The sequence below is a fragment of the Gymnoscopelus microlampas genome (assembly GCF_963454915.1).
Source record: "Gymnoscopelus microlampas genome assembly, chromosome: 18".
Lineage (NCBI taxonomy): Eukaryota > Metazoa > Chordata > Actinopteri > Myctophiformes > Myctophidae > Gymnoscopelus > Gymnoscopelus microlampas.
Window position 1 is genome coordinate 35,775,746 of NC_139955.1, and position 12,781 is coordinate 35,788,526.

General features: G+C 40.7%; 1 protein-coding gene across 1 annotated transcript; it reads left to right on the forward strand.

The window, feature by feature from the left end:
* Positions 1 to 185: 185 nt before the first annotated feature.
* On the forward strand, positions 186 to 12,689 carry taf7 (TAF7 RNA polymerase II, TATA box binding protein (TBP)-associated factor). Its single transcript, XM_084041084.1, has 12 exons — positions 186 to 354; positions 2,952 to 3,028; positions 3,128 to 3,206; positions 3,726 to 3,859; positions 5,596 to 5,719; positions 6,014 to 6,072; positions 6,522 to 6,594; positions 7,097 to 7,210; positions 7,316 to 7,510; positions 10,373 to 10,485; positions 11,985 to 12,044; positions 12,398 to 12,689. The coding sequence occupies exons 1-12, from the start codon at positions 315 to 317 to the stop codon at positions 12,440 to 12,442; spliced, it is 1,113 nt and encodes a 370-aa protein (XP_083897210.1). The 5' UTR covers positions 186 to 314; the 3' UTR covers positions 12,443 to 12,689.
* Positions 12,690 to 12,781: the final 92 nt, after the last annotated feature.

Genomic DNA, 12,781 nt, shown 5'->3' on the forward strand with positions numbered 1-12,781 from the left:
ACAGTTATTTCTTGGGTGCAATCCTTAGCATTGTATTTCTATTAAACTGTACTTTCTGTGATTGTTTTGACAAACAGTAAAGTATTCAATCAATCAAAAACCAAATGAAGCCGACGATGACGTCAACCTTGTAATCAGTAGTCCCTTTTCCGAGGGTGGGTGCTGACTCCTGAACGCAGCACGAATACTAACACAGTAGCAGATAGACCTTTAATGAGGAACATTCAGTAGAAGAATTACTGTTCATCGCGTTACCGATATATCTGATATTCTACTTTTGTAAACAGATTTGTGTAACCGTTAGCTGTCGCATCATGGAAGGCAAGAAAACAAAGATTACTTCCAAGTTGAAAGGTAAACGTTTTTTCCCCCTTTCATTTACATTAGCTAACCTTAGCCATGCTAACTGTTAGCCTGATACACTGAAGAAAACTACTAGATGGCTAACATATTATGTGACGAGTTTAATTTCTGAACGATATATTGCCATTATGTTACTTATGGACGTCATTTTGTAATGGCTGTATTTTAGCAAGACTCCCATTGTTTTTAGACTGCTGTTAGCAATAGCATTCAGCTAACGTTGCAACCAACAGTAATGTTAGCTTTTGAACACTTGCACACACTTGCGAAATAGCCAGGACATTCTGCACAATGAGTACTTTTACCTTTGGTACTTTAAATACATTTTAATGACAATACTTTTGTACCTTTACTCAATTTTCAGTAAGTTTACTTCTACTCCATACATCTTAGAGGCAAATATTGTACTTTTTACTCCACCACAATTATTTGAAAACTTTAGTTACTACTTTGTATTTGTAACCCACAGTGTTACTGGCCTCTACACCCTTGGACTCTGCGTTGTGTTGTTAGTGTTTTAGGAGATGGGTTGTGCGGAGAGAAGGGACACTAGACACACTGGTTCTGGATGGTTGAGACTTGATTTATTTTGCTCACAGTAGTTGTCTCTGCTGCTGGCAATGGCTCTGGTCATCCCACTTTCACAATAGGAAGAAAACACTTATTAAAAAATATCCCAATGCTAAATAATGCCATAACATTGGCAAAACAAAACATGTACAAATATTTCCCTTGCACAATTCCCACTCTATGTGCATGTAACTGGTCACTTTAAATCCAGTATTTAATTACAAAAACGTTTTCTCCAAAATACAGTTCAACACCTTAGCTCACTCTGCAAGGCAACACATTATATCAATGGCCGGTTTCAAAGTGAGTTTCATAAAGATTCATCAGACAGCCATAACACACTGCTCACCTTTGACAAAATAAAGGAAACACTAACAAACAACTATGCAGCCCTCAGCTGCCTAATTAGCAGAACTACGGTGTCCAGTGAGGGGCAAAAAGGTGATGCTTGCTTAAAACAGGTGAAAGAAATTGGCAACAGTGACACCTACTGACATAAATAGGCTACTGCCTTACATATTAATATTACAAAACATGCATTAACCACTTTATCCCTATCCACAAGTTTCCTAGGGCATGGTGGGCATCACTTCCTGTCAATTTGATCCCTGATCTTAGACATATAAAGGTAGACGCCTCTTCCAGCTCTGAGGCGTCTGTATCTCGGGCACACACCAGCTTCCGCAGGGCAAGCGGGATGTACTTCGGCTATTTGAAAATAGCAGATCTATGACGACGCGCTGTGAGCTTGTAGATCTGCTATTTTCTAAAGATTTGTATACATTTTGAACACTTTAAATAGCCAGGACATTCTGCATAATGAGTACTTTCACCTTTGGTACTTTAAATACATTTTTAAGCCAATACTTTTGTACTTTTACTCAAGTACATTTTGAATTCCGTAGTTTTACTTGTAACAGAGTATTTCTATATTGCAGTATTGATACTTTTACTTAAGTAAAACCTTTTAGTACTTTTTCCACCACTGGTTTTATTAAACGTTTAACCCCCCCCCCCCCCCCCCCCCCCCAACTCCACTAGATTTGCCCCCCTGTTGCGGGGCAACAGTTGCAACTGTCCCATTATGATGTACTACTTCACTACTCTGTCTACTACTTGCCAGTGTTCTTTTCTCCAAAATGTTAACGTTTTCATCACAAACGTTTTGAATGTAGGTTAATGTAGCCCTGTGGTCATGCCGATACCTTGTATATTGTTGATATAAGTAAATAATTGCTTGCTATGTTAACTTTGGGATATAAAATTAACCTTTGGATAAGTACCAAGCCACTTTTGCTTCCACTACACTATGGGGAGTTGAAAAGTTCAGTATATGACTCAGCTCGGCTCCCACCACCAATAATTCTTCCATGAGCAGTTTAATGTAGACTTTACAGGCCAGGGAGGCCATTTTTTGGAATGTGTTCACTATATGTTGAATATTGGTAGGAATTGATGCAGAGATTGCCCTCTGTTATATCAAGTTGCAGCCAGACGGCTACAACACATGGATTAAAGTTCTCAGTCGCCACAACTGATTTCAGTCATTTGGATTCCATAGAAAACAGTAACCGAAAATAGGCTATCTACAAGCTCTCAATGTGTCGCTCGCTCTGCGATGAGAGCATTTGGTCAAACTAGAAATCTTCCATCTTCTTGGAGCATGGTCTCAGCTATTTCATAAATGTTCACATAAAAGCAAAGGTTAAAGTCTCAGTCTGTGATTTCTTCACCTGTATAAGAGCAGGGCAGGCACACTATTACCAAAACATCATCATTTTACATATTGTGCTAATTGTTCATGAAATGGCACTAGTGTGGGCTTTCACATTGTTTCACAAATCACACATTAGGACTTAGGCTATAAAACGTTTCCAGTGGTGAGATTTAATTTTTGCTTTAATCCATGTACAACAACATAAACCTATCTGTGCCATTCGTCTCCATGGTGTGTCTGGAGGCTGCCACATTAAATAGATATTCCATAGTGATCCTTATTCAAAATGTTCTCATTTCAGTTGGAAAGGCCGGATCAAAGAATAAGGACGATGCTCCCTATGAGCTGGAGAGTCAGTTTGTCCTCCGACTGCCCCAGGTAAGAGAAGTACATACGCTGAAAATATTAATTACTTTGAAAATTAATTAGATACACTGATGGTGTTTAAATTATACCATTTGTCTTCTTTTTTTTAAGGAATATGCATCAACAGTAAGAAGGATTGCTCAGTCTGGCAGTGTGAACATTAAAGACAGACTCACCGTTGAGTTGCACCGTAAGTCAATTTACCAGTCACTGTTAGACTTTCAGATTGCAATAAATCAAACCATGGAGGGTCGCTCTCAGATACAGTACACATATTTTTAATTGTTCCTTATACCTCAAATTGACAAGGTGACAAACGTTTCGGCTATCCAGCCTCCATCAGTGTGACACATTGAACCTTTAAATTACTGGGTAGAGATGTACCGATACAATATTTTCCATTCCCATAACTTGCGCATCGGTCGATACCGAGTACCAATTCGATGCCAGTGTGTAATTTTAAACAACTCTAGGACATTGGTTTTCAAAGTGGGGTCCAGGGACTATCAGGGTTGTATTTATTAGGTCACTCTGCTGCAAAACATTAGGGCTGTGCAATATATCAATAAAATATCGATATCATGATGGGAGACTAGATATCTTATATCTTAATATCATGATATGGCATAATTAATGTTGTGGTTTCCTTGATTTAATCACTTAAGCGTCATATTGCCCAGTCTAACATAACCCTGTATGTGTGATCTAGCGGATGGTCGTCATGGCATAGTGAGAGTGGACCGCGTCCCCTTGGCCTGCAAACTGGTAGATCTGCCCTGCATCCTGGAGTCACTGAAAACAGTAGATAAGAAGACATTTTATAAGACTGCTGATGTTTGTCAGGTAATAACAATAATAATATTATCCATAAAATCATACCTTGTGGAATTCGTGCATAGGACAGTTTATTCAATGGTGCAAGTAATGATATACTATTTTCCCAACTGCAGGACACTGATGGTCTGGAATCCAGACTGATTTACTATAGGGGTGTGCCGATACTCATTTCACGAAACGATACGATACGATATTTGGCTCACAACTTCGATACGATTTCGATACGATACGCACTTTTTTTATTATGAAAATAAATAGGGGAGAAAAAAAGGAAATGCAAACAAATAATTCTGTTTTTGCATTATTCAGACATGCAAACTTGTAGCTTTTCAGCCGTTTTGAATCCAAATAGGGCAATAGTGTGACACCTGACCCGAAAAAAAACAACATGTTGTCACCCTTTTCACCTCGGGGCTGTTTGCATGCCTGATTATTTTGATTGGTAAAAAAAAAATAATAATAATTTCAAAACGATATTTTTTTCTTCCCAAAACGATACATATCGTCGCGAAAACGTATCGCGATATATCGCGGGACGATATATCGGCACACCCCTAATTTACTACTTTCATCTTTTGGATATTTTGTGGAAATAATCCAAAAGATGAATGTAGCAAATCGGTCTGGATTCCAGGCTAGGTCACTGATGGACTTCTTGAATGGTCTTTCATTTATAACTGTCAACAATTACTAAACCCATTACATCATTTAATTTGAACTCTTTATTTCCTGTTGCGTATTACAATAGAGCGATTATTGCTTTATGGGTTTGATTCAGTTTTGGTTAATCGTTTGGAAAATAAAGGTAGCTGTTATCACAGTACACAGTATCCTGTATCCTGGATAAAATGTATTTCTGAACAGATGCAGCATCTAACCTGCAGAGTGCTATATTCTTTCAGTGTCGAAAACTGGCCTATCTTTTACTTTCCGTGGGATATAGGTCCAGTGGGCACCTCAGCATTTAATTGACATTTATTTCCAAAATGTACAGAATAAATGTATGCTTTGGAAAACGGTCGGTGGCATAAATTAATCATACAGATCACATGCAAAATAATTCACATTAAATCAGGTGTGTCCTAACTAGTGCTTCACCACATGGATTAAAGTTCTCAGTTCCCACCACTGGTTTCAGTCATTTCAATTCCACAGAGCTTTGGTTCCCAAACTGTTTCAGCTGAGACCCAAAAGATAACTTTGTTGACTCCCTGGGACCCAGTCTTACCATGAATGTGAAAATAGAAGATCTACAAGCTCACAACGCGTGACGCGTTGTGAGCTTGTAGATCTGCTATTTTCCCTATTTCGTACGTTTTGTTTTTTCCTGATATTATCTTTATAATTATATTAATATTTTGTTTGTTTTTTAATAATTTCTGAAACATTTAGAATTCTTTTAAAGATTTTAAAAACATCTTTTGAAATAATAGCAAATGATTTTTTAGGAAATGCAAAATAAAAAAGATGGGATATTTACTTGTGACCCATAAAAACTGTTTGGGAACCATTGCCAGAGTCCAACATGTCTTTTTCTTGGCTAACTCTTGGCTTTCTCTAAAGGATGTTTTATACTTGGTTTTGCACCAGTGTTGCGCAGGGAAAATGACCAATCTACTAGTGCTAGTATTGGGGGCTCCTTTCACACAAATTGAAGATTCATTGGGGCTTTGCCTTTGCATCAAAACTTATGTTTTTTTGTTTTCTTTTGGTTTAATCCTTGTTTACCATCTTTGGCTTAGATGCTGGTGTGTACACTAGATGGAGACCTTTACCCACCTTTAGAGGAGCCTACAGGAAGCACAGACCCCAAGAGCAAAAAGAAGGACAAAGACAAGGACAAGAAGTTTGTCTGGAATCACGGCAGTAAGTACACACACACACACACACACACACACACACACACACACACACACACACACACACACACACACACACACACACACACACACACACACACACACACACACACACACACACACACACACACACACACACACACACACACACACACACACTTGTGCAATGTGCTGAGTATGGCACTTGAATCAGGTATTGTGCATCAGTAATTCATGAAGTTTAGCTTGCCCTCTACAGTTGATGGAGCTGTATCCACTTGAGTGGTCTCATTTTATGTACTTATTTACCTTTTGTCTCCAGTCACTTGCCCCCTGAAGAACACGCGCAAGAGAAGATTCCGGAAGACCGCAAAGAAGAAGGTTCTGACGTTTTCATTTCCCCCCTCCTCACCCCTTTGTGATCCATCTCTTTTAGCATCTCCTCTGATCATCCATCTCTTTTCTACGGCATTTACATTTAATAAAAAACAGGAACTGCGTTGAAAGTGAAAACTAAGATTTACATATAAATAAAGGCTCTCCATCTTAGTTTGCCCCAAAGGTATGCAAGAAAGCAATTTCGCCACTGCTATGATCAAAGTGAAAGAGAGCGAGTGAACACCGGGCTTCTACTTTGTCTTTTGAATAAATCTTCTGGAGGGTGCAGAGCCAAGCCATATTGATTTGGCCCCCTCTGTTTTTAATCGCTAATGTGCTGGCTGGCATGTAGCCAGATGCTTGAGTGTATGTGTGTGCGCGTGCGCGTACGTGTGTATTTGTGTGTGGTATACTCATAGCAGTGTATCTAACCCCTTCTCTCTATCTCACAGTACATTGAGTCTCCTGATGTGGAAAAGGAGGTGAAGAGACTGCTGAGCACAGACGCTGATGCTGTCAGTGTCCGTATCCTTTTAGCTATGCACACACAAACACACACACCCCTAAACTCTGTCTTACCCAGCAGCACGTCTAATATGCTTTCAAACACATATTGCAAATGTATCTCAGAGAAAATATGTTGATGAAAGCCCCAGAAGGGGACTTCGTCTCCTCTAAGGCTCATGTCATTTCTCTCTGTCTAATGCTTTTTTAAGTCTTATGATACAGTACATGCTTAGCAAAGATTTTGGGATATTGCTCGCTGTATGTTAGTTGAGATGGACTGTACAATTTAATTGCTCATAATCATAGTCGGTCATAGCAAAGGTAGCGCACCTTCTTCCATTATTATCAAGTTATTATATACCACGTACAATGTGTCAAGCAGCGGAAATAGCTGATCTACCCTAAGCTTGCAGATCAGCTATTTTTTACTATTTTTCCGAAAGCGTTAGTAGTCTATGACTAGTGGTATGGTCCAGGCTCTTTTCCTTGGTTACGTATGCCTTAACCCTATGGTGTTCAGGCTGGGAGATAATAAATGAAGATGAGTCTAAGGAGGTGGAGCAGCAAGGCTCTCTAGCCAACCTGGACTCCTCACCAGGCACCTCAGGGCACAAGATGGGCCACGGGACCTCAGGTGAGCGCTCTTCACGTAGATTTAAGTCCCCCAAAATACAGTGTTGAAGTTCACTCTGTCGCAACCCAATTGTAACATTCTTGGATCCGGACGTCTCGTTTTCAGCCCAACGTGACGAGCTGAGGGAGATCTTTAACGACATCAGCAGCAGCAGTGAGGAGGAGGAGGACGAAGGGGAACGGCAGGAGGATGAGGACCTGAACATCATGGACACGGAGGATGACCTGGTCAGACAGCTGCAGGAGAAGCTGAATGAGTCTGACTCAGCGCAACACGAAAATGACAGAAATAACCAGATAGGTGAGGGGAGAAGATATTTGAGCACTGGATCAAGTGCACACGCACGCATTTGTGCGTCTCTAATACTAATCTAGCATACGGATATGCATCTACTGTAGATGGATATGTCCGTGCTCTGATAAAATGTATTCCATAACCAGGGTTTCAATCCTTGGGCCTGCTCCTCCGTATTTGACATCTCGTCATTTTTTCAGAGTGGTCATTACAGAGTAATAATTTACTAGTTTACAGATCTGACACTAAGAGAGAGTTTAACAAAGAATTACCTCAATCCCTGGGATTCATGTCAAAGCATAGATAGAAAATTACTTGAGCCAGAACTGGATGTGTAGTTTAGGCATCACACGCAAGTTCACTAGATACTAGAGGTGGGCATAGATTAATTTTTTTAATCTAGATTAATCTATCTGCAATCCTGGAGTTAATCTAGATTAATCTAGATTAAAATGGCTCATTTGAAGTCTGCCGAAGGCATTCAAAATATGTGTGTTCTACCCAAATAATGACCAGAAGTAAGGCCTTGCTTTTTCTTTCCTCCTTACGTTTCTCAGGCCAGGTAGCCCATTACACCATGAGTCCATCAAATATTGCGATATCGATACGATATACGATACACATTACCGTTAAAATGTCATATTATATATTTTAAGTGTTGCAACGTCAAATAAATTTAAAAAAAACTGTAAATATTACTATTTAAGTGCTATTGGGTTCCCACACTTGTTATTTGATATTCTAAGTGTAGCAACATTGAAAACTAAGCATTCTTCAAAAAACTTCTATAACAAGTCAGTATCACTCTTAACTTTAAGTATCCTATTTTTTTGGTTCACACTTTTTATTTGATATTCTAAGTGTAGCAACAATGAAAACTGAGCATTCTTCTTCTTTAAAAAAAGCAAGTCAGTGCACTCTTATTTTGAATTTCTCTGACCTAAAGTAAAACGGGCCACACGCTCTTATTTTGAAGGCCAACCGTCCGGAATCAAGTGTTACTCTCGTTTGACTTGACGGACATAAGTGAAAGTGAAAGTCTCGGAAAATCACTGAGTTCAATAAAACGAATGTCAATCCGACGAATGGACATAAACAGTCAAGCTTTTCATACAGAAGGCTTTAGGCAGCTTGTTACATTAAGGACATTCATTTTCAATGAGAGGCGAGCGACTGCAGCTCCTCTAACTCAGCAGGTAGGAGGAGCAGTCTGACACACGCATGTATGCTCGTCACACAAACACATCGCTCGCGCGCGCACACACCCACACCCACACACACTTTCAACAAGTTGAAATCAACACTACATGCAGAGTCCCCCCCCGCTCGGGCGCGGACACATACTCACACTTGTACTTGGCTCCCAGAACCAACTTTGAGAATAGATTAACGGCGGTATTTGTTTTATCGCGCGATAAGAGTCCGCCGTTAACTTAGCCCGGTAACGGCGTTAACGGCCCGGCCTTACTAGATACACACTATCCTAACACAAACACTTAGACTTACTTGGGTTAATATGGCCCGCACACACCCACGTGTGTGCGCATACACACCGACACATCCTCTTTTTTTTCCACTCACCTCCCCCTTTTTCCATACTGTCAGGTGTTTTGACTGTGCAGGGCTCTCAGCTGTCCTAGCTTGACAGCTCCATGTCTCCTCACCTGCATTCATGGGGCTGTCATTCAGTGAGAGACGGGTTCGACTGCCTGGCTTCATCCTCCACGGTAGCCGAGCTCAGCTCAGCCCAGTGGAGTCTTTCTTAATGGGCCAGAGTCTCACCGTGTGTCTGTTTCTGGCATTCCTGCCAGCCTCTAATAAGCAGAAGCCATATGAGTTCCATCTGGTAGGAGTTGTAATTCCATCAATATACTCCTCCAAGCTTGGCTCTGCATATCAAACACTTAAACCCTCTATACTATCTAAACTAATACTTAGTTGACCGGGGTCGGGCTCTGTACTTGGTCCGCACTATTTTTCCCTCTACACCAAGTCTCTAAGCTGAAAATGGCTCTTCTACAAGCTCCCAACACATCGCGTTCTTGTAGATATGTTGCAGATAAGATAGACTTTGAATAGAGTTGTAGCTGATGTAACCACAGGTTGTTGTGTGGGGATGTAGCCCCCCATGGACACCACGGGAGACTGATATACTTTCCTCCCACTGTCCTTCAGTCAGATTGCCCAGGCAGCCTTAAATTGGCTTGCTTCTGCCATTACAGGCAGTTTGTAAAATTGGAGTAGAGATGGAGCTTCCTGGTGGCTCAGCAATAGACATGATTAGTACTCAATTTAAGCCACCTCTCTCACATCATCACCTCTCTCTGCTACTTTGTGAAACAAAATAAGTCTGAACACTCTCTCTCTATCACTTCTCTTGAGTTCTTATTGCTTACTACACGATTGCGCAGATTGTCAAGCTACCACAGGTGTTTTGCGAAGTAGCCAGTTTAATGACAATGTCCTATGTCCTTGCAATCAGTGCAGTTCTTATGCTTAATTTATACTCGTACGACGGCATAAATCAACTCGATTCAACCTCTCAGCACACACACACATAGACATTAGCATGTCGGGGCAGCACTGATCCCCAGACACTATTTTGAAGTGGAGGTTAGTGGTTGTGTACACGCATAGTGAATTATGACTTGTTAATCAGTTCATTGTCCTTGTAGATGCGGGGACAAATATACCGGTAATACTCTAGTTTGTTTTGGCGTAAAACATATTGTGTCCCCTGGACGTGTTGATAGTGAGTTTAATGCCTTCTTTTGGAATAATATGCATCAGAGACTCGGGATGTGCAGCTGATGCCATTGTGTATGGAAGTTGTAATATATGAACCTATTGTACTCCTGTGGCCCACAGTGATGGACTTTCAGGTGCAGATGAACAACGTCAAGGCTAAGCTCCAAGAAACTCGTGCCCGTAAGAAACAGCAGGAGGAACTCATCATGAAAGTAGAGAACCAAGCCCTGAAGGTGAACCCCACACACACACATACACACACACACAATGGTGAAACAGAATAAACATCTGCATCTGCCTGAATACAACCATGCAAGTACTGTACATTCAGATAAATATAACTGTAAACATTCTTTATGTAAATCCTACTTAACCCATTTAGGGCGGGAACCCCTATTTGTAACTATACCTTTCATGACGGGAACCCATTTTGGGTTGTTGTTGCTATGTAGAGTATATAGCAACATACATGTTTTGTAATTTTTTTATATTTTCTTTTTTTACAAAACATGTATAAAGCCAGCATTTTGGAGACAATGGGCCTGATTCACTAAGCTGCTCGTAAATAAAGTGACTAAAGACGTGTGTAAGCAAAGCAAGTTCTCTAAGCAAAAACCGACGTGCAATTCACGAAAGGGTGTGTAAATCCCTGAAATATGCGGATCACAGGTGTTTGTCATGGATCCGGACGGCTGCCAGCTGATCGTAAAATCACAAGCGCGTTCTCTTGCAAGTTCAGTTGCAAATATCCAACAACTCACTTCACCGTGCTGAAGAAGTTCAACTTTGTCTCTTGTAAAAAATAGTTCTCGTCTACGTCGCATCGCCTTGACAACTTGTACCTGTTCTGTCTGGAAGCAAATCCCTCGATTGCACAATGGATCAGCTGAGTGTAATGCCCTCATGTGTAATGAGAATAAAAAGTTTACAAAATGTAACCCCACCACCAAATAATAGGCTAATAAACGTGGAAAGGATATTATATAAGCCTTTCTACTGAACATTGCTCAGCTTTACCGAAGTAAAAAGATGATGCTGGAATCCAGGGCATAATGGAAGTAGAACACTGCTATCCGATATCCGAGATTATGGACCAGAGCTTAATTGATTATGAGGGGAAATTCGTCTTTTGGATTAATATATCACTGTCGGAATGGGGAATGGGTCTCTTCTGGACACAGCTAGATTTCATCCATAGCCTACTGTATCCTTCCTCATCAGATGGTAAGACTTGGCATGAAAGCCCAATAACGAAACTGTAAAAAACTTAGACTCCTAACGTCAGAAGTTGCGTAAAAGCCCATACGTACAAAATATTGGCGGAAACTAGCTTAGGGAATCAGGCCCTTTTCTTTTTAAGCCATAATTATTACATTTCACTTGTCAGCCCCCATTGTGAGCATTTCCTTGGCAATGAAAAAAGAAAAAACAAAACCTTGTGAAAATTCATCATTCTGCCAAGTACTCTTTGGGGGGAGATTTTACAATGTGTGAAACATAAGCCGACACTGCAGCCTTTTTTGATATTGTCATCTAGAGCTGTCACCGCCCTATCTCCACTCATTATTATCACAGACAAGGGAAAAGGTCAGTCATGCCCTGACTGGCATTCCAAGTGGCCTTTCTGTCAGGTGGCAGATTGGAACATGGACAGACACATTTAAATCCATCTCAGTTTAATGAGTGTCGGTATGCTGACCTGAACAAACCTCTCTTGATTCCCGTTTTGCAGAATCGCTTCCAGGCTTTATTGAACGAGATTATACAACAGGAGGAGCGAGAGATGGAACAGGTAAAGGGAGCTTTTTTATTTCATTTATTTTTGTAATGGAATTCTGCTCTGTGTGCTTTGCATAAATGTGAGGCTGTATCTTGTTAGAATGTGATGTCCTCTCTTAGTGCCAGGTATTAACCTTGCCTAAGCAGTTTTCGATGAGACTTATTTCTCAAATCGACCCAGATTAAATTGGAGTTCTCAGCGGATGCCAGGTGTCCAGCTTGTTTTGCTGTTTCTATTGACAAAGGTATATATAGAGTGTGTCTTGGAGATATAGATAAGACGACAACTACTACTACTACTAGCCTCCAGTTACACCCCAGGGCTGTCAGGCATCAATCAAACCTGTTATCTTCTTCTCCCAACAGCTGGCCTCCCTTCAGGAGCAGCTGGACTCACTCATTGAGAAGTGACCACTAGGGGGCAGTCACATGTCATGGCCACCCTGAGAAGCAGCACAAGGACAACACCTCAACAGGGGAGGAAGGAGTCCCCATCCATTGATATGCTCTGATGCTGTGTCATTCCTTTTAGTTAATGTTTTTCTGACGCCACAGACGTGTAGCACGCTGCTTTGTGTAGTTAATGTTTCTGTTGCTGAGAGTTGACAGAATGGGTTTTATGCTGTCAATTACCGTATGATTAAACTGTTACTCATGTGCTTGTTTGGCTTACCATGCTTTAGTAGAAAAAATTATTCAACCTGTCACAAGAGCTTATATGACAGCTCTACCTCCCTGTATTCATTTGCG

Bases quoted from the DNA above. Each gene is read 5' to 3' on its own strand.
- taf7 (XM_084041084.1), top strand. From the start codon at position 315: ATGGAAGGCAAGAAAACAAAGATTACTTCCAAGTTGAAAG. The intron at 6,073-6,521 runs GTTCTGACGTTT...TCTATCTCACAG, and splicing joins GGAAGACCGCAAAGAAGAAG to TACATTGAGTCTCCTGATGT. The intron at 7,511-10,372 runs GTGAGGGGAGAA...TGTGGCCCACAG, and splicing joins TGACAGAAATAACCAGATAG to TGATGGACTTTCAGGTGCAG.